Source organism: Channa argus, chromosome 17 (genome assembly GCF_033026475.1).
Source record: "Channa argus isolate prfri chromosome 17, Channa argus male v1.0, whole genome shotgun sequence".
Lineage (NCBI taxonomy): Eukaryota > Metazoa > Chordata > Actinopteri > Anabantiformes > Channidae > Channa > Channa argus.
In genome coordinates this window covers 14,923,758-14,945,901 of record NC_090213.1, presented here as the reverse complement: position 1 = coordinate 14,945,901, position 22,144 = coordinate 14,923,758, and the positions used below count along the sequence as shown (strand labels likewise).

General features: G+C 38.1%; 2 protein-coding genes across 5 annotated transcripts in view; one reads left to right on the top strand and one right to left on the bottom strand.

The window, feature by feature from the left end:
* Positions 1–11,950, bottom strand: part of pak5 (p21 protein (Cdc42/Rac)-activated kinase 5) — a 58,010-nt gene extending 46,060 nt beyond the window's left edge. Inside the window, exon 1 of the mRNA XM_067482166.1 lies at positions 11,774–11,950. The gene's annotated coding sequence lies outside the window, so the exon portion shown is untranslated. The remainder of the gene's footprint in view (positions 1–11,773) is intronic.
* A 5,728-nt stretch (positions 11,951–17,678) lies between these two features.
* Positions 17,679–22,129, top strand: LOC137102869 (galectin-3). 4 transcript variants are annotated; one of them, XM_067482800.1, is made up of 6 exons: positions 17,679–17,784; positions 18,792–18,838; positions 18,937–19,599; positions 19,688–19,776; positions 20,035–20,206; positions 20,920–22,129. In XM_067482800.1, the coding sequence occupies exons 2-6, from the start codon at positions 18,797–18,799 to the stop codon at positions 21,076–21,078; spliced, it is 1,125 nt and encodes a 374-aa protein (XP_067338901.1). In that variant the 5' UTR covers positions 17,679–17,784; positions 18,792–18,796; the 3' UTR covers positions 21,079–22,129. The 4 variants fall into 4 exon arrangements, with proteins under 4 accessions (XP_067338901.1, XP_067338903.1, XP_067338902.1 ...); XM_067482802.1 differs by having other exon boundaries at positions 17,680–17,784; positions 19,039–19,599; XM_067482801.1 differs by lacking the exons at positions 17,679–17,784; positions 18,792–18,838 and adding an exon at positions 20,513–20,607 and having other exon boundaries at positions 18,845–19,599; positions 20,920–21,058.
* The last annotated feature ends 15 nt before the right edge of the window (positions 22,130–22,144 follow it).

The following is a 22,144-nucleotide window of genomic DNA, read 5'->3' as shown; positions in this document are numbered from 1 at the left end:
AAGTAGTAATGTACCAGCTGAGAGTTTTGGCTACTTGTGACTGCTGACTGGTCTCTTGAATACAAAGTTTCGTGACTGCATCCATCTATACATTATCTGTACCAGAGGACTGAAGCCTATCCCAGCTGTCATTGAGCGGGAGGGCAGGGTACACCCTGGACAGGTTGCCAGTCTAACTTGGGGTCACAGAGAGTCATACACAAACACAAACACACACAAGCATTCACATCAACAGGCATTTTAGAGTTACCAATTAATGTAACATGCATGTCTTTGGACAGTGGGAGGGCATTGATGTACCTAGAATATACCAATCTAAGCATGAGGGAGAACTTGCAAACTCCACACACAGAGGCCTGAGCTGGCAGGTAGATTCTAAACTGAGACCTTCTGGTTGTGAGGTGGCAGCTCTAACCACCTCACCACCATGCTGCCTCTCTTGACTACATGTAATGTTAAATATAGCCCATCTTCTCTCTCCACCCAACAGCTCCTTAACTAATGTGGGCTGCAAGGCAGTGGTGGGTCAGGGTGTGAAAGGATGACATGCATCCAGTAGAGCTGCTCTCATCAGTGTATCTCAGCTGCACAGCATATGAGGCTCAGACATTGACTCATACCAGTCCACATGACTTCACACACTGATGCTCACTGATAACATACTAGGATTAGGGCAACTGTGTGGCAATATGTGGCTATGTCTATAAACTTGCCTGTTTTTGAGAGCTGTTCTTAGCCCTAAGACCTGTGTGAAAGCCACAGATATGCACACCATGTCACTAATTCCTGCCAGTAGCTCCAACCAGCAGCTATGGGACCAGATCAAAAATTAGTTTCTTTGGCACTGGTACCTAGTCTTTGGGTCAGGAACAAAGCATTAAGGCGTTTCAATATGAATCTAAATGATCACAAGATTATGAATGATGAATAATTACTTTGTGAATTCTGTGTTTTTTTTATATTAAATTGTCACAATTTTTTAAATCATAGAAGACAGTAACTAATAATAAAAAACGGTTATTGTAACAGTAGCTTCAATGCAACCACAAGCCAGGAAGTGCATCTAACATAAAAAAACATGTCAAATTAAACATTCAAATCATGAATTCCACACCGAATCTGCCTTTTGTTGTAAGTATATCGGTAGAAGGATGCTAAGGTTGGAGCTGCCAGGCAGAGGGTCTACAGGAAGCCCAAATAGGAGATTTATGGATGTAGTGAGAGAGGACATGAAGTTAGTTGGTTTGAGAGAAGAGGATGCAGAGAATAGTGTCATATGGAGGCAGATGATTTGCTGTGGTGACCTCTGAAAGGGAACAGATGAGAGGAAAAGAACACTGTAGCTTTACTTCTTTTCGTAGTTGCTTTGGTTCTATTTTTTTCTAGCTACAGTAGACCTACTTTACTCATTGTATCTAGAAAGAAGTAGAAAGAGATGTGAAATGCCCCTTAAATATATTATTATAAACCCTGTAAATACAATGCAGCCCATTTTACACACTTCACACATGATTTGCATGACCAAGATGAGATGTAGCAGCCATCAAGTCTGTTTGTTCAAGGGCAGTCTATTAAAAATAAGATAGCAACATACTGATTTTTTTTATTCCAACATCAAGCTATCAAGGTATTAATATAATATTTAATAATAGTGCTTAAAAGATGCCAATTTTTCTCTGAGATGTCAGATTTAATTCTTAACTATTGCTTTTTATTTAAAACAATATTTTTAGACCTTTCATAATAGTAATAATAATATAACAATCCACGGCAGATCTGTCAAACTGTGTATTAGAGAATGTGAAGCTGACGTCACACTGTGTTGAACTTTTGTTGTCGTGTGCCACATTGTGAAAATAACCCTGCCTTTCTGTTGTTGAGTTTGAGGCTGTGTTTTGACTTAATAACATGATCCTGAAAAAATTTGTCACAGTGGGTCACCTTTGCCCCATCTTCATCAAGTTTGAGATTTAAACACCTTTTAGCTAAACAAAACAAAAACCATGCAGGCAACCATGTGCATGTACTGATTCTATTTCACCTTGACTAGTGCAATGCCCTATTGACATGCACAATCAAACATTTTTAGATGAATGCAGAAGAATGTCTTATTTTTGATCAGTCAAAAAGAACACATCTCATCACTGTTGAAATCATTGGGTTCCAGTGGCTGCCCACATCAGGTTCAAAGTTCTGAAGCCTCGCCTAGAGTGTGGTCAACTCAACAGCACCTTCCTACCTAAACCCCCATCAATGACAACAGGCTGACCACATATCTTACAAGATTCCCCCCCTGTCCATCAGATAGCAGTTTTTGTATTCAAATGGAAAATGCAGTTGTTTAAAATTCAGTTTGCTAACTACATTCATAAGCAAGTGTTATTTCCAAAACCAAGGTCTTTAAAAAAAAAACAGGTCTTTAATAATAACTACAATTGTTAGGTTATCAGATGCAGGGAGGCATTATTTAAAAAAATTTAAGCTAGCAGTTTCTAAGGTCACATGCTAGAATTAATAGACTGAAGAGTCTAAAAGTGAGCACTTTTTGTAATATAAAATTACAATCAATTGTGATGATAAATCTCCCACAGTTATTACTGTAACCAGATAAATGTTAAAAACATAGACAACAATGTTGCTCACAGAGATGTCCAGCAATACCCAGAGCCATTATTTGTAAACCATGACAGCTTATATCCATTTCCTACCACATACACACGCACACAGACACACAAATTCAGTTCAGGGGGGCTAACTAGACCAGACCATCATTACCTTGTCTGCTTGTAAACCATAAGGACTACAGGAATCATCAACCTTAAACAGATTTCCTATTACTTATCGCACACACATATACGCACAAATATTTCTGCTGATGGATAAATGACTTTGGCATAGCCATCCAAAGCAGAGGAAATGAAGAGGCTTAGCTAGGCGGATAACAAAAGGACAAGGAAAACAAAGCCAAATAAGTCATAATGCAGCGTAGCACGGTGCATAACTGCACAATCAGGAGAACTGCCTATTTCCTGAAGCAATACAAAAAGAGATGAGACAGCTGCTTCTTTCATCTATTTTAAGGTTGAAAGAGGTGATGGACCTAGTTTTTGCATGTTTTTTATGGAAAGGAGGTCATTCCATTTCTTAATAGATAATGTAAACAGAAATGACTCACCTAGCGTGTGTTGCTACATGAACAAAGGGCATGAGTGACACAAATGCCTTGTCCATTTAAATTAATTCAAGGATAATCTCTTTAGAATTGCATGATCCCTTTGTTAGCTAATTAGAAATCTAAAATTAACTGCTGCCATTTATGGGGGTGTATCATTTTGTTTGTTCTTGTTGCAACACAATTTACAACAAACAGATGTGCAGCCCATTAATATTTAAGCAACATGTGGCTTCCTCCTTCTCCTCCTCTTCTTCCTCCATCTCACGACTGACTTGAGGAGCTGTCTTTTTTCTTTAACACACAGGGGGCTTAAAAGAAACATGTGCCTGGCTTAATTAGAGCTAGACTGGCAGTGCTGTGAATGCTGCACAACCAGAACCCTGCAAGGCTGCAGGAGTTAACAGAACAGCATACAGACACACAGCAAACTCCTGTAGAATGCATAAAGCTAACAAGCCTATATGTTGTGCATTTAGTCCCTCCTTACTTTATTCTATGGTTTCATTTAACCTAACTATAAATTAGCAAGTTGGTCTATTACAGGACAGTAACATCTGCTTTCTCAATCATTCATATTCAGTTCATCTGCACATTGCTTTTGTAATACTATTAGACAACATAATGACTGTATGGGTAAAAAAAACAGTGGTACATTGCATACAGTTATAGCAAGCATTTACATATCAAAATTTTATATAGACATAATTTTAAGAACTCGACAAATATAGAAGTGTATCAATCAGTCTAACAGGGACACTAGATGAGCGTTAGACTGCAGCTGCTACTCTGACAAGTTGCACAGTGTTAACATGCCATACAAGAGATGAGTGAGTGGATTTCTTTTTTAATATCAGCAATGTCTCTGCATCCCTCTTTTGTTGTAATTTCCTGCAGTTCCATGCCCAGGCATCAAAGAGAGCACAGCTGTGTCATTGGCTGAACACTTTAATCTATTCAGCCAGTGCATCTGTGTGCTCTGTCTTATGCTACGTCATTAGCCCCCTGCCTTAAGTAAGTTTATTTATGTATGCATGCATGTGTGTGGGTAGGGTTATGTGTGCAGTCATATGAGTGCATATGCATTCAGGCATGCACACATACATTACAGTATGCACGAGACTGGATACATATGTGCTCTCAAGCCTGAGTGTTCTCCACTGCAGGCCGCAGACTAAAATGTGATATCCACACTGCCAAACACACACAAAAACATGACAAGAAAGGATAAAGAGGTACTTCTTTAGGATCCCAACTAAAGGCCACGTTAAGACATCACATTACAGACGAAAACCTCTGTACTAAGTTTTCAAGCCCTGCTAAATTTAGGTGGGATTGCTGCTTTTGAGTGACAAGGGATGAAAAACAAAATTCCTCACAGTCAAAAGAGGAGGAGGAAAGTGAGGTGATGAGAAAATGAGTGGAGCTCTGCGGGAGATGCCTGCAAGCCACAACGTCCTCCACCCAAAACTACTGTGTTAATACTGTTTTGTTGTCACTGTTTGTCTGCTACAGTTGTCCAGTAAAACATGTCTGTTTTTACAATGACACATCAGCTGACATGTCCACTTTGTGGACCAAAAGCATGGCAGGAATCTTGATTGCAAAATTGTTTCTGGGAACTGCACAGTCCTTTTTATTGAGCCAGAAAGCAAATGTTACAATAGATTAGATTGTCTCATATAAATTATTGTCAACTGACTGCGTCCAATCAGAAAGTCATCCATTCTTTATAATTTGCTTAACAATGGGATGCTATTTGTCATTTATAACACTAATTAAATGGATTTCATTTTGGTCAAAGCACATGGGCCTAGAAACATATTCTAGTTGATGGAAGAATGCTGTTGTATTTATGGTTACAGCTTAATTAGCTGGCTAGCAAGCTACAGCTGATATATATTAAGAATTTATTGTAAAAAATTTTGTACTCACATCTTTCCCTATGTACTTTTCTTAATGCTTTGCACTTATTATATTCTCTTACACATTTTCATTTTTTTTAAATTCCTGTGATTTTATTAAACAACATATATTACCCAAACATGGAAAGCTTGAGGCGTAACAAAAGTTTTGGGGCTTAACAATCACTTACACTGAAATTAAACTACTGCATGTTTTAGTGAGAAGGTTGAAAGGTACTGTGGTTGGATCAAATTAAGGAGACTTTTTCACACCATCTCATAATTGTCTGGGGATACAGTGTAGATGGTGAGAAAGATGCTACAATGTAAGCCTTAGTGCTATGGCAGACTGCATCATCAACCCCTCAGTTTCTTTTGAAGTCTCCCCATGGGGGTGTGGGAGCTGGGGGTTGATAATGAATCAAGCTGAGTCATAATGAAAGTCCTTATTGAGGTCTGCTTTGATGAAATTCCACCTGACTGATCTCAAATCACAGAACAAAACAGCAAGAGCTTGCTGACAACTGTTATGAGAGCTATACTGGCTGGCAATATGATGGAGCGAGTTAAGCGACTTCAAGTACCCCTTGAGGATACTTTCTTCACTTCTTCCTTCCTACTTCCTCTGTGATCACTAAGTGGGATGAAATCAGATGAGAGTGTATACAGTTGCACCAAGTCAAAGTCTTCACTCATGGATGTCATGACTTAACAATACACCCCACATATAGCTATTTCTTCACCCTATACACGCAGCAGATATTTTAAACTGGTACGCATTATCTATCACTTTGCATTTGTAAAAAATAAAAATAAAAAAAAAACACAATAAAAACACTTAACTATTGTTACACATATGCAGCAGTGATTATGTTATATGAGCTCTAACAGTTTGAACTATGTCTATTCACCAGTGTTAGCACATTAAACCATATAAAATTTTGAACTGATCACTGTTAACAGGGTTATTTTCCTACAAATTCAAACAAAGTCAATACATTACACGCTGTAATCGGACAAGTCATTGTAAATTCACTATGCTGTATGAGGACTTATAAAAAAAAGCAAAATGCCTATTTCACACTTCACATGAGATGAGATAGTGTGGCTCTTTCTGCACACTGTCTCCAGACATGTGGAGCCCATCTGGAAGCCTGCAGTATTCAAGATAGGTAAAAAAAAAGACTGCCAGGAGTAACAAAACGTACACAATTATAGAGAGGGATCTCATAAACAAGTGTGCAATAGACTGCCAACATCATTTAGCTGTGCAAAAGTCTAACTAATGCTCCTGCTTTAAGTTGTGAGTTGTGTTCATGATGGTTTGCTATGGATATGGATACCCTTCACTTTATATATATATATATATATATATATATATATATATATATATATATATATATATATATATATATATATATATATATATATATATATATATATATATATATATATATATATATATATATATATATATATATATATATATATATATATATATATATATATATATATATATATATATATATATATATATATATATATATATGTGTGTGTGTGTGTGTGTGTGTGTGTGTGTGTGTGTGTGTGTGTGTGTGTGTGTGTGTGTGTGTGTGTATATGTATATATGTGATCACTAAGTGGGATGAAATCAGATGAGAGTGTATACAGTTGCACCAAGTCAAAGTCTTCACTCATGGATGTCATGACTTAACAATACACCCCACATATAGCTATTTCTTCACCCTATACACGCAGCAGATATTTTAAACTGGTACGCATTATCTATCACTTTGCATTTGTAAAAAATAAAAATAAAAAAAAAACACAATAAAAACACTTAACTATTGTTACACATATGCAGCAGTGATTATGTTATATGAGCTCTAACAGTTTGAACTATGTCTATTCACCAGTGTTAGCACATTAAACCATATAAAATTTTGAACTGATCACTGTTAACAGGGTTATTTTCCTACAAATTCAAACAAAGTCAATACATTACACGCTGTAATCATCATACATATGTGTGTGTGTGTGTGTATATATATATATATATATATATATATACATATATACACACACACACACACACATATACACACACATACACACTTATATAATAAAATATTTTATATTTCACAATGACAATCTGAATTTAAACAGCAGAAATCTGGCATTCTTGTTTACCACTAATCCACCAGGAATGTTCACTTTCATGTATAACAGTTGCTTGCAGATTGATGAACTATGCATCACAACTAAGTTAAACATGATTACATTTTATTGCTACATGCATCATTTTAAATGCTCCTCTGAATGATCCCCCTGCTACATCGCCACATTTTCCCCCATTCAATGGAAGGAATCAGAAGGAAGTTTATTTTCATGAAGATTAAAAGTCCTAACATTCATTAGAGTATTTATATGACAGTACAATATTTTAAACACTGTCGTAACAAACGGTACGTAAGAGACATACTAAAAAGGGTAATACAGTAGATCTAATAAATCTGTAAATAGAGTAAATCTGAAGCATCAACACAAATCTCTGGCCATTCGTCCAATAGAACAGTTTCAAAAAGTCCTTTGGGGGAAGGTTACAGACACAGCAATTGGCTTTCTAAGGCTGTCGATTCTAAACATGTATCGCTTTAATAGTGATTAAACTGGAATTAGTCTCCAACTGGTTACTACAGGGGTTTACTAGTACGTACATGTACACACACACACACACACACACACAGAAATAGCACAACTCCCTGAGCCTGGAGGGTGGGTGACAGAGCTGTAAGGGCCAGTGCTGTGTTAGCCAGCAGTAGAGGCAGATGCAGCACTCAGTAGCCAGAGGGCATCACTGGGTATTCAAGCTTCACTGGGCTTCATCATTGGTGCCCTCTGATGCCTTAGCCCCATGACCAATGACACACAGTTGCAGCATAGAGCTAGTCAAGCCTTTCAAGCTTTTGGAAAAGAAGGGAATTTTAGTAGAACAGCCTTTTGATTACATACAAATTTAGGAAAGTTGAGGATGTATGTTATGGTGGAGAAAGTGTTTTCTACTATTTCCAATTCAGAAGAAATATATAGGTTAATTCTTTCTGCACATGTTCTCAAGCTAGAAAAGGTCACAAGCATGACACACCTTAAAGATGGTCAGTACACCACTTTACTTCCATGACAAACATAATTTTAATTATTTTTGTCATTTCAATACCAGTGTACAAAGTGGACTTAGAAATCCCACTAAAAAGGCACGATGCAACGTCCATACTAATTGTATAACATGTCAATTTTGCTAGCGTATATTGGGATGTATCAATATACAGCTTGGATAGACACTGCTTTCTTCCTATATTGCTGTAAATTGTTTATGTTTAAGTCTCTCCTTCTAATGTTTCTTTAATATGCTCTCCCCCTGCTTTCCTCTCTCTCTCTCTCTCACACACACACACACACACACACATACACACACCTCATTTTGATACTGACATGCCAAGTCATGCAGAAAACACAAAGGGAATTTTTTTTTAATTCCCTCGACAAAAACAGCAAAATGCAATAACCTGGGACAAAAGTGCTGACATCTGAAGAGGAGTCTGACATTCACATAAACTACTCAGTTGCAGCTGAAATGAACACAAGTGACAGAGTGAGAGAAAGCAAGACCCTTACACAGATGGATAGATTGTTCCCACTTACTCTTCTATTTCTGCTAGTTTCTGGCATTCTGATCCTGTTCTTCCTCTTCTATTTCACCTCCTTTTTATTCTTCACTCTCCCAGCTAGGCCTAACCCCTATTTATCCCAACACTTCTCCTGTCTGTATTTTTCCTTTCAGCCTCACCTTCTATTAAACCATCAGCATTTTTAGGTTGCAGCCCATTGCTCAAACCTCATCTCCATTTCCTATGTTACCTGTTTTACTGTTTCTCCTATCCTTTCTTCTCACATCCTACCTGTTCCATCATCTTTCTCTCCTTTTCTGTTTTTCTCTTCTCTCTAGTTTCCTTTCTCTGAACCTTGTTCGCATGATCCCCAACTTTGCTACTTGATTAGCCAGACTTACCACAGCAAGTGGTAGTACATTTGGTTAAATGGCCAATGAGAATTACATTAGGGTCCTACATAAACAGAGGGCTCAATTGGGCACATTAATCACAGATAAATTCTCACCCTTCCATTCTAGACACAGAGAAAAATAGAAATGTTAGCCAGTGACGCATGGGGTCAGTCTTGTAAGTTTGAAGAAACAGCACCTCTAGAGAAGACATGCATAACAAACAATATTTTCCTCTTCTGTTAAAATTATTTAATGTACAACTCCCTCGGACTCTTACATAATTGTGCATTTCTGTGAGCAAGGCTGCCTCCTCATAGACAGCAAGAGCAGTCTAGTGCAGAGCCATAGGGACTAAAATAGTTAGTCATGTGTTCATTAGCACTATCCTTTTTTTTAAGTGTTCACTCTGTTTCCAGAAACATAAAAAAAAAAAAGAACCTTCGAATGGGTCTGTATATGTGAATTGTGTATGAGACAAAAAGAGAAACAAAGAGCGAGAAGAACAATATGAAGGCAATGAGGTGGTGGAATTGTGATAACTTGAAATGTTATTATTATTATTATTATTATTATTATTATTACTGCTACTACTGCAGGATGAAGCCATGCTCTAGCTTCCCTCAAGCTTTGATCATTATGTAAAGCTGTTGTGCTTGGTGCTGACACTGAATACATTACAAAGTGTATAACCAGGGAGTGTGCAAGACTAACATACACAGACTAATATATTGTCTTTGCTTCTAAGTTACTTACGATTTTAAAATTACACACATCCCTTCATTTCTAGATGACAAATAAAATGCACTTTATGCACACTTCGATGTGTGACATGGATGCAGATGTAAAATTAAGAGATGTAATCTAACAATAGTTCAGTGTAGTAGTCACTAGGAGTACTAGGCAGCCTGTGAGGACACTTGTATTAGGTCTATTTTGGTTCTGGAGAAGAGTTGTCAAGTCTGAGAAAATAATGACATCATCATTGCTATCTCAGCTTTAGTTTGGAAACCATTTGTAATAAAAGACCAGCAATAAAAAAACTGGGGACCGGGTATTTAAAAGACTAAAATTGTAGGACTCAAAGCTTTTGACCCATGAAAGTCACAATATCTCGGCATCTTATTTTCCTCAATTAATTTCAGCTCACTCTCCACTGCAATCCTGACTGCCAGAGTGCCCCTCTAATTAGGTAATGACAGTAGTGATGTTACATTGACTGACTAAATGTATTTTGCAAACACTACAACAATATAGCCACACTAAGACAGTTATAAAGATATATTAAGATCTGTAGTCATATAAAGGTTTATCCCTCTTTAGGTAAGTATGCAACCTTTGCTTTCTGAAGAATAGAGTTTAACTTTATAGTATTTTAATTGATTCAAGATATATTTTCACAACAGACACACACCTCACTTTTCTTATGAAAACCCTATAAATGCCAAATTTTGAAAAAAAAACCTAAAATAATTAGAGAGCCTATAACTGTCTATAAAATGTATGAAAATAAGAAATGTTCTCAGTAGTTTTCCAAAGCACAAGACGACATCATCAAATAACTGGTTTTGTCCAGTCAACATTCCAAACGATATTCAGTTATTGTCAAATAATGAAAGATGCAACCACCCACATACAAGCTAGCTAATCATAATCACCAAAAAAGCAGATGATTACATTTCTGTTGAGCAACAGGTTCATTAATTGCTTCAGTCCTAGGTGTTTGCATTACAGTATTCGTTGACTGATGGTCTTTAGTTGACCCCCTTTAATTTTATATCAAAGAGGAGATTGCTGCTGACTACCTTAGTTGTATATACTAAATGTTAGTATTACCCATATTAAGTTTTGTTGTAAGGGTGATTATGAGCTTAAGAGGGGGAACCCCAGCTAGGGGTTGCAAAGCTACCACTTTTAATTTTCATCTCTACATTCTAATCCAAGAGCCACATTGAACTTGAAAACATGCCATCTGTTCCTGCTTTTACCTGGCCTACATTAGCCCGAGCACACTCAAACTCTGGCTAGCTGCACTATCATCATCACTGTGATACAGAATAGATTAGTGCTACAATTAAAATAATGCTATCACAATGCAAATGCGGAAATTTTGCAGGAGAGCTAAAAATGTCATTAAGGCTATAAACTCAGAACAGAGCACTTTACACATAATGTAAGCGCATGGCTCTGGTTGCATTACAGAGATTTTTCCCTCAACCCCCAACCATCGACAACAATTGCTCCTCGTTTAAGCAACAATGACAGCATTTAAGAGAAGAAAGCATAAACAGGCCTGCAGGATCTATTTGCAGCATGCATAGGTGTGATGCCCATCCAGTTCAATACCAAGGACAGCGGTCGACTGCCTGACAGCCATGACAACACACGCGCTACAAAATGACAGATTTATTTCTGCACCGATGCATGTAAGCAGAGACACAAACCTGCCCCGAATGACACTGCTGTTTCAGTATTAGGTAATAAACCCACACTCAGAGACACATGTACAAACCACTAAGACAAGCCTTTCCACAGCGGCTTTTTCTCTTTTTTTTTTCTTTTTTTTTTGCCCCCTGCAGAAGAAGCAGCCACATTTGTTTAACCAGAATCGAAAGACGTTCGTCGAATAACACGTACCTGCTTGTGTCGGGGTCGAAGAGCTCACATATCCCGTCGTTTATTTTGGCCTGCTATTCTGGATATTATTATTACGGTGGGCACCGTTATGTGTCTGCCAGCGCCATGTTATTATCACTGAGTGGAGAACTGTGCGGTCCTGTGCGCTACATCCGGGCTGTTGAGGAGAGCGAATGAGCGCAGTCTGTGGAGGCCAGGAGGGCGGAGAGCACCTGTGCAGCAGAGCAGACAACTTTCAGTCACGTCGAATCACGTCCCTCATTTACATGAAACTTAACACCTGTCCAAAAAAAAAAAAAAACAAATATATAAGCTTCATCCTGAAAAAACGCCTTCTTTAGATTTTATAGTAAGTGATCTAACAAACAGCATCAGCAGAAATACAACATAGATTGATTCATACACACCCTCAGCATTATTGTGCGCGTGAACAAAGCTAGCAAACGAGCAAACGTAACTTAATTTGAAGCAAAAAGTAGCGTTAATAAGGACTGTAATAGCTAACAATGATTGATAAATAGCTGGAATTCATACATAGGCCTAAACATTATTTGATAAATGATTACAATAGATAACCTAAAGAAAACTCTAAAGCATCTAGCTAGCCTTAGCGTGCCTTGCGTAGCAAATTTATAGTCAACAGTTAAACCCTAGCTAAAAGTGAGAAATTATTTCTAACCCAGTAATCTTCTGGATTTCCTCATATTCCTCTTTGAGAATCTCAGCTCCATGTCCGAAACAACCTGGAGCCTTTGTTTCCTCAGCGTTTAATCAGTGAACTTCCGTGGGAGAGTCATCAGAATGTGCCCCTGTACACCTGTCCGACCCCTTCCCTCTCCATTCAGTGCTATAGGCTTTTTTTTTTTTTTTAAGATGGTTCCTCTTTCAGATTTGTTTTGTGGTAATTTGATTAAACTGATTTTAAGTACGTATAACTCTTACAGCTAGATTAGATTTCGACAAGGAGCAGTGTGACAGCCCCTGCCAGCTTCTACGGTGTCACAGACCTCATTGATCTGCCATCTCTGTTTCTGACAGACATGTTTGTAGCAGACTTCCCTAGACTACAGTCAGTGAATATGTGAGGGCATGAGTCAATTTCTCCCGCTGCGACTGTCCTTATGTCTGACTGTCTAGTTGGAAAAATGGAGGAGGAAAGGATCTCTGCAAAGGTCTGGCTCTTTGTGGTGGTGTTAGGATCTATGAGGCACCAATATGAGCCCCAGAAATCTCACCAGTTTCTTACAAGGAGAAATGTTTTATTGTGGCTTTTACCAGCTGGTCCTATCACTCACCACATCTCACCTACAGAATGAATCAGAGGTGAATTCCTGCTCTCAGTGCTCACATGTGCTACATATTGTATGTCTGTTAAACATATGTAAAGGTAGGCATGCACTTTACAAACATTAACATTTTTCCTCTCTATTAAGTATATCTGTGGTTCAGTGTTTTGCTATGATACTGTCTTTGACTCCACAGCTTCTCATGTGGCCTCCCCACCACCCATAAATCCCTTTGGGAAATATGGCCCCAGACTGTAAGTAGTGGGAACACTCCTTCAGCTCTGGACTATTCCAGGCTGAGCCACACTTATTATGGGCTTTATGGACAGCCACATCTAACCGTCTCATAGCCATTCAAGGAGGGAAAGTGGGGTCATCCAGTGACACATTTTAGTAAGTGGGCTTTTAATCTGAGTTAGAGATAGTATCTAGATAGAGTTATATTTAATGAAACAAGAAAGGCCCAGGGTAAGTTAGTGTGCACAGCATAAAAAACAGTATAATATTACATTTTACCTCTGAGAGAGGAAGAATATTAAGAAGTCTTCCTGGGAAACACTGGGCCTAGATACCCTCAAATGATGGCTTTGAAGTGTATATATATATTTTATCTATTTTTATCTATTCTATATTCTCTATAAACACAGTCTTTTTATTTTTTCACTTCCACAAGTGTTGGAAAATCATCGTGGTTTTTTGTGCTTTATTACATCCTTGCCCTCTTATGGCTATGATATCAGTGAAAGAGTCAGCAGACTAGACTCAGGGAGCAAGGAATAATCACCACTTTTACATACAGCCCATGTGAGATCTTAACATCCCCATCTAGTGGTGAATTTTAGGGGCACAGAGGTTACTACAGGGCATCCAACTGCAAGTTGCTTAAGTGGCTGGGTTATCTCTGGTCTGTGAGTCAATAACCTAATCCTTTATAATATTAAATCAGTGTTGCATTGGTTCATATATGATGATTTTAACAAACACATACATAAATAAACACATAAACACCCTCAGGTCTTTGCAAAAATGTGCTGCTGTCCCCATGGCAACTGTAGCAATATAAGCTTCTTTGAAACCATCTCCTTCACTCTTATTCCCTCTAACTCACTCTCTTTGATTTTTATCTTTTATTCTTTGAACGCATAAAGACAGCATTTGGAAAGAAACCTTTATGTAGCCAACACGTAAATACTGAGAAATATTACCTACTTTGGGTATTGTCTTTACAGTCATTGTGTCTTTAATAAGGAAAATGGAGAAAAAATGGGGAGAAAGGGAGGTAAGGAGGTTGCAGCCACCGAGTGTTGGAACGAGGCCCAGAGCTTATCAGAGGCTAACGCCACTGCCGTCACTTTGGAAAACCCTGCTCCTGCCAGAATGCTTTCTTCTGCCTAACAGCAGCCCGCCTCACAGTTGCCTCCTTTTCCCCCAGCTCCCTCATTGGTTGAAACTACAAAAGGAGATCTCCAGCAAGTGACATCATTACTCCCGCTCCTGTCAGACAGCATATGTCATGACCACATGGTAAACATCCACTCAAACAAAATGCTGTGATTTGCTCTCAAGTTTAAATTGAGCTATATGTATTAAGCCTGTGTGATGTTTTTATTAATACTGTTTTCACATTGTCTAAAAGGAGAAGATTTAATTTAGAAGATTTAATGCAGTAAGGATTTGGGAAAACTAGTGTTGCCAAGTTCAGTACTAGAGAGACTCACAGACTAACCAGGAAACTAACCATGCACCACATGTTCTGGATTGTTTCTTGGCAAGACATCTCTTCTGGCAATATGCAGCTCAAGCAAAACAATTCCCTCCTTTACTGACAGGAAGCTTTGTTCTGTCATCATCTAAATCCTGTCTACTGTGCTGGAACTATGACAAAGAGAACAGATTTTCTCCTCTAAACCCTAAAATGAATCAGTAATTTTGTAAATACAGTAATTTGATTGAGGAATTGTATGGCAAGTACAGTAAGGCTGGCTGTCTTATGGGAGGTGAGGCCTTTATTCTCTGATGGAGAAAGTTTATCATGTGATAATACCAGAGGAGTTTGGTGATTAGACCCCATTGATGAATGCAGCTTGCAACAGGAAATATGAAAAATCCCCTGGGGTCTGGAGATTGGTGGTGGAGATGTAAGCTGGAAGAGGGACCCCTAAGCTGACATACCAGGATATTCAGGATAAGGTGGTGATGGGGAGGAAGTGGTTGTGCAATCTTATGTCTGAAAGGCACAATGAGAAAAGAACTGTTACAGCTAATTAAATGGCTTAAAACACACAGGGAACTCTGTTATTGGTTACATGTGGTGATGACAGAAATCAATGAAAGATAGTTTGATAGCTTAGGGAAGAAGAAATGATATAGCTTTGGCAGAAACTCCAAACAGTTTTCCCTGTTGAACTTTTGCCAAGATATATAAATAAACCATTATTTGGCCAGCTGGGGCAGGGACGCAAGCCATAAACACATCAATGACATAATATCACTCTAAAAAATTACTATGTTAAAAAACAGTTGGCTTCCTATTTTACATGTTTAAAAGACAAGGGACGTCATTAGCATTTGCTTGAAATTGTGTTTTTTGGCCACCTGATTCTTGACAATATTTCTTCTTATTTAAACTCTGCTTTGACCTCCTCTTATAGCTTAAGCACGTTAGTTGCTAAATATAGTATTTCCTTATATTCACCAGGTAGACTTTGTCCTGTTGGTGCTAGGCAGGTATGATATAGCTTTTTGATCAGGGCTTTTTCACTGCTTGCGGATAAGGGTTGATGAGAACAGAGAGTGATTCAATAAAGTTAAGTTAAAGGTGATAACCTCAAAACAATGAGCTGAAAAAGCCTCAAGAGCTTCATAAATCTGATAGGAAGTGCCAAGTTAAGAAACACTGTAGTTCTTTGTGGCATTATCATAATGAATAATTCATTTTACTGTTATTTGATCCACTGATGATATAAATTTTAAATTTTAATTTATTAATGCAGTTATTTCATTGGATAACTACATATATTATTTATACGGTTGGATTTTCTACACATTTCATTGTTTTCTGTAATAGACTGTAATCCTCATTGTTATCATTGTCCCCAGGCAAATGGCAAACATTCATGGGTTTATTATTTATTTCTCGAAACAATAAAAATGTACAACAACATAAATGAACTCCCCGATTTGCCTTGCAAAGACATGTAGTAGATGATGAGACATTAGAATCTAATCATCCCAGCTGCTCGGTTCAACAGATTCAAGTGCTGCCACACAAACATCCACAAAGCCAAAGGCTCCAACTTCTCAAATTGTCCAGTGTATCCTAATGTGTGGCACTGACAGCCACAGCTGGGCTCCTGAGCTCCAGCTACAGAGTGCTCTCATACCCTCAAGAGGAATAACTGAGCATAAATGTTTATGCAAATGTGCTTTTTTTTAATTGTACATAAGGGTCTAACACAATATGGCCAGCTAGTGTAGTCTTTATGCAGTATTTACTGGTAGTGTAATATTGTACTTTTTTATTTCTTATAAATTTGTGATACTTAAACAAAAACATCAGCATACAACCAACAGAGAAGAGCAATAATATTAAAGATTACAGATTTTTTTTTACTTTAACAGACCAATAATCCAGAATTCACTGCTGGTAAAATAACACTTATTATATTTTATAAGAATGTTATAAAATATACATTTCATATTTGACTCTAGATTTTAAAATTAAAGACTCATTTGAATAAATGTTATACTTGAATTCTTCAAAGCTTGCAATTTCTGTCATTTTTCACACCATTTAGGACAACCAATGCAATTGTGTCAATCCACATACACAAGTGTTATTTATTATGACGTTGTTGCCCTGGAAATGCATTGTTGATTATATAGTGACTTCTTTTGCTCACTTCTTTACTAGTTCTACTTCTTCCAGAGGAAAATATAAAATCAGAAATTCAAACCCCACCCTTGTAATAGAAAACCTAATTCAGTAAAATGGCCTGAGGGTAACACAAGGAAAAATGCCTGACATTTCAGTTGGCAGTGTCTGTGTTATTTGGAAAGTAGCAGTGAGCCCTGACATCTTTGTCTCTTTGCTGCAATTGTGTTAGTTTGTGTGACCTAGACAGATGTGGCATGAGTGTTACCCAGTCCCATGACTGCTCAGCAGTGGGGTGAACCACATCCACACAAAAGCAGGTCATTGTTCTGTCAGTGGCTCTAGTTAAGGTAAACAAAGGGAAATCATATGGACACTGACTAACACAACAACATGTTAAATCAGTTGTATGTTTCACTGCTTGTTTATCAAGCAACTTTGTATTTAAATTCGCCCAATATCACTATTTTTTTTCTTTTTGTTCTTGTTTTATCTTATCTATTTTATGGAAGACAATTATAGCTTTTATTACAAACTGTATTAAATTTATGAAGCAATTTTCTTTTTTTAGAAAAAAATTAAGATGGCATAAAATAAATTGCACATTTCATAAATTGTACATTTCAGTGTCCTATGACCCATTCTATTTTATTTACATATATTTGGACATATAGGGAGTGTCATCGTTTGACTGAGGAGCGATGAAGTAAGGAGTGGCCAAGTTGCGAAAGACTTTGGAGCTATAAAAGAGTGTGGTTTGTGCTTTTGCTACATACTGACTGATTCACCAAAACTACACCTCGGCCTGCTGCCTGCTCCTGTGTGCACCTGAGGGCTAAAGACAAGAAAAGGTAACTTAGGTTTAATTTTTTTACTGTGAGACCTTAGATAAATTTTTTTATATTTCTATGGTTAAGGACCACGTTCTTCAGATACTAGAGGTGTAAATAGTACCAGAAGAAGAATGCATTGCCTGTGCGAGTCAGGAACTGATGCTGTGGTAGGTTTGTGTCGTACAATTAAACACCAAACTAATGGGTCATAAAATGTTATCTAAATATTAGAATATAACTTATCTTTATACAGTGTAGACTGTATGTTAGTTGCTTATCAGTTAGATTGCTATGGACTGATTGGTAATGCTGAAAGATATGTCTGATATGGTCAGTAGAACGCAATTTCATTTTAACTTTACACTTAAACTACATGAGTCCACATATATACAGCCAATATTAAGCACATGTCAATAGATCTTTTGATTAGTAGTTATATATTATGGGTTCTATTTCTTATATGAAGCCTGAAATAGCAAGTCTATGTAGTTACCAGAGTAATTTAGTAAAGTCACAAGAACAACTGTAGTGGTGTTACCTGGACACTAAGGAATCATTGTTAATGCACATTCCTGTTTAACTGCACATATAGAATCCAGGGAGAATGTACCATTATGTTTTTGCACGACTCAGGATATTTCCCTGTGGGTGGCATTGAACATTCAGAACACTAGAACATTCCATGGCAGCCAGTAAACTTAACAATTTATGTAAATTCACAATAATCCAGTGCAGCATTTGTTTGCCGATTCTGTGACATCTTGAAAAGCTGTGGAGTCCTCTTGTGGTCACCTGGAGAACTAGTGCTCTTCATGCAGCTCATAACCCCAAATCATTTTTACAGTTTCAGAATGAAACTTTATACCTTTTTAGTTTTACTTTGGTGGTCATAAACTTCCTTGGCGTTTTTCATAATTTTGTGGTATTTGGTTTTCTTCTTTAGTTTTCTCTGTAAAATTTAGGACTTGCCTATGCTAAGAAAAGCTGTAACATAAATAAAGGCAAACTCTGTCTCTCTCTGACAGGCAACATGGATGTAAGTAGCTCTTCAAATTCTCAGATCTCTACACTGGTAAGAATAAAACAGATCATAATTTATTGTCTCTACATTTTTTAATATGAATGCTTAAATCTTTTATTATGTCAAACGGCTATATTTGCAACTGCAAGTTGGTGTCCTCCATCCTGTCCACTCTCTCCCTTCCCCACATCTCCATCTTGGCTCCTGACCCTCCTGTCTCGCCGTCCTCCCCTTCTCCTCCTCCCTCTCAGCATTCTGATGCCCTTTGTGGCAGCTGCCCGCCTCCTGGTTCTGCCCCACAGACTAACAGCCTTTGGCCCAGCCTGCCTCCATCTGGAGCTGGGTTCCCTGCATGGCCGGGACAACCCACCCAGCCTGCACCGTGCTGGACTGGCCAGTCAAACACAGCCTGCTGGCCAGGGACACAAACACCTCCAGTTTCTGTTCCTTCATCAAATTCAGCTCCAGCCACTGCTCAAGCACCCGCCCCAGCACCAATCACCACCATAGTCCCAACTCAAGCTCCAGTTCAATTTCCAGCTCCTGCTCCAGTGCAGCCCTGCCAGCCCTGCTGGCCAAACATCCAGTACCAACCTGTGCAGCCACCAGCCCCAATTCAAGCTCAAGTCCCGACACAAGTTCCAAATCAAGTACCAGCCCAGATACCTGGTCCTACTACCAGCATCCACCAGAATGTACCAGGGTGGCCTGCCCACCCTGGCTATCCTTACAATCCAGGACAGTCAGGGTGGCCTGGACAGAATCCATCTATCATACCATCACACTGGCTTCCACCCACATCTGGACCACTAGTGAGTCAAATGCAAGGACTCCAATTTGTCTGTATCTTGTTGTTAATAGGTTATCCGGTTGTTTTATTGTTTTTCTCCCACTGTTTAGAGTGTGCCGTACAACTTAAACCTGGCCCGTGGGGTCTATGACAAGATGATGATGACCATTTTGGCCCATGTAAAACCCAATGCTAAAATGTAAGTTCATTAATGTTTTACAGTACCTATAGCATCTTATGAAGCATTATTAAGATTGAATAATCATATAATAATTATTAACATTTCTCAAGTTAATGTTTAGTTTTAGTTACATTAAAAATATTAAAAAATAATTGTCTTGCCATTATGTGTAGTATGTAACAAAGGAAATATGGTACCAAGTGTTGTATTTCATGTAAAATTAGCTTCATAAAAAAACAATACAACCACAACGTAATAAGCTTTGTTCTCACACAGGTTTACAGTCAACTTTCTGAAAGGCAACAATATTGCCTTTCACATCAACCCCCGCTTCAATGAGGGGGGGAAACAGGTGGTGGTCCGTAACCACAAACTGGGAGAGCGCTGGGGTGCAGAAGAGAGAGACCTGAAGGGTCCCTTCCCGTTTGCTCTTGGGAGCCCTTTTGAGGTGAGCGGCAGAGAGAAGAATCAGACTGGGGTCAGTAGATTAAGGACCTGGGATTAAAGATGCTATGTGTCGCAAGTCGACATCATTAAATCATTACAGCTTCATTTGGACCCATTTGTTTGTAAGCGTCTGTGTCTACAGCTACTAATCTACTAAAAGTAGACAGCACAAATAAATGGGATAAACAGAAGCTACTAACCGCTTTAACCACCCAATCATTTGTTTACGATGATATGAAGATGTTTCAAGAAGCTACACATGGCGCCTTTAACTGACCCTAGGTCATTTTCTCATGATTAATGTCAGGCTAACGTTTGGAAAAGATGGGAAGGGTTGGAAAGACCTTTGTGCAGGCGAATCCTAGATAAGGGAACTGCTGTACTGCAGGGAGAATTCTGGAGGTCAGTAGGGGTCCAATGTTGCTCAATAAGAGTTATGCTTAACAGGCGTCGCATGACTGACAGCTTTTCAGTCTTTGTGTCCAACAGTCCTTGTGTTTATGTTGACCATCAACAATAACTATGTTGATAGATGATCTGTGTGTATTAATACATTATATCGTTACCTTACTTCAGGGGCAATGACATCAGTCCAGATAATTTGGCAGATAATTTTTTACTTTGCTTATTTAATTTTGTGTTCATGTTTGATTTCTTTGACACTATATTGACAGCAAAAATATAAATTCTCCCAATTGTCCTTTCGTATTCCAGATGAAGATCCTGTGCACTCAGGAGGCATTCAGGGTGGCAGTAAACAACATCCCACTGTTTGAGTTCCGACACCGTGTCCGGGAACTCAACCAGATTGACCGAATCAACATCCTGCATGATGTCGTCCTTACCTATGTCAATGTAGAGACACTTCCGTAGAAGACACACTGTTAACCATGAAGCACACATATCAACGCATCAAGGACAGAGGCTTGTATGCAAGTGCAATGCAGCCGAAATGCATACAGAAAATTTAGAAAGTTTTCCCCACACACATATACAAAGAACAATATTACAAGACATGGTGTTTAAATATGTGTTAGTATGTGATGTAATATTAATAATCACATGAGCTGAGCTCATTCTATAATGAATACCACAGTAAGTTTCTACATAGATTACCATTTAATATAGCCAAAGCATTCTTTTCACTATAGGGGATGCTACTGCTTCTTATAGTGTGCAATCTTTCCTATATTATTAATTTACTACTAATAGAGAATGCTATGTGTAAACAACTGGGTTTATTATTGCTCAGTTCTATTGATGTCTGTTAAATTTAATGGTTGTTAACCAAGTAAGAAATACATCATCACATCCAATATGTCAATTTTTTAATTTTTGAGAGAAGCTAAAGAAAAGTACAGTAATGTAACATTAACACTGAATAAAAAAAAATCTTTTAGAGAAATATAAAATCAGCACTATGACAACTGTACAAAAATGCACTGAATGATCATAGATTAACACAAATGAATCACTGCCTCATACCGAGCCAAAGTTACAGTTATTTCTGCAATGAGGAAAACACTACTGGCAAAAAAAACAAATAAAAATGAAATGTGAAATAGCTGATAGCTGTACGCTAAAATCCGTGGCTAATTTCTTATCTGCTCTTTCATCTAACACTTGCCTCTGATTTCCTTCCACAATATTACCATTTACGTCCTCGCAACTTAGATTCACATCCTCTATCGTTCGACCTACATGCTTGTTCCCTACAGCCCACTCTTTGTTTCAACAGCTAGGAGTTTCTGTGATCATCTGAAGACACATTTGTCCAGATCAAATCATCAAGACAAGGACTCATCAGACTGAAAATCATATGAATATTCGTAGTTTCCAAAGGATGATTTGTAATGGCTATATTAGCAGTGTTGGCTCTGTCTGTCACTACTATGGGATGTAATAAAAAACTCTGCAGCCTTTATAGGACGGTGGTGAA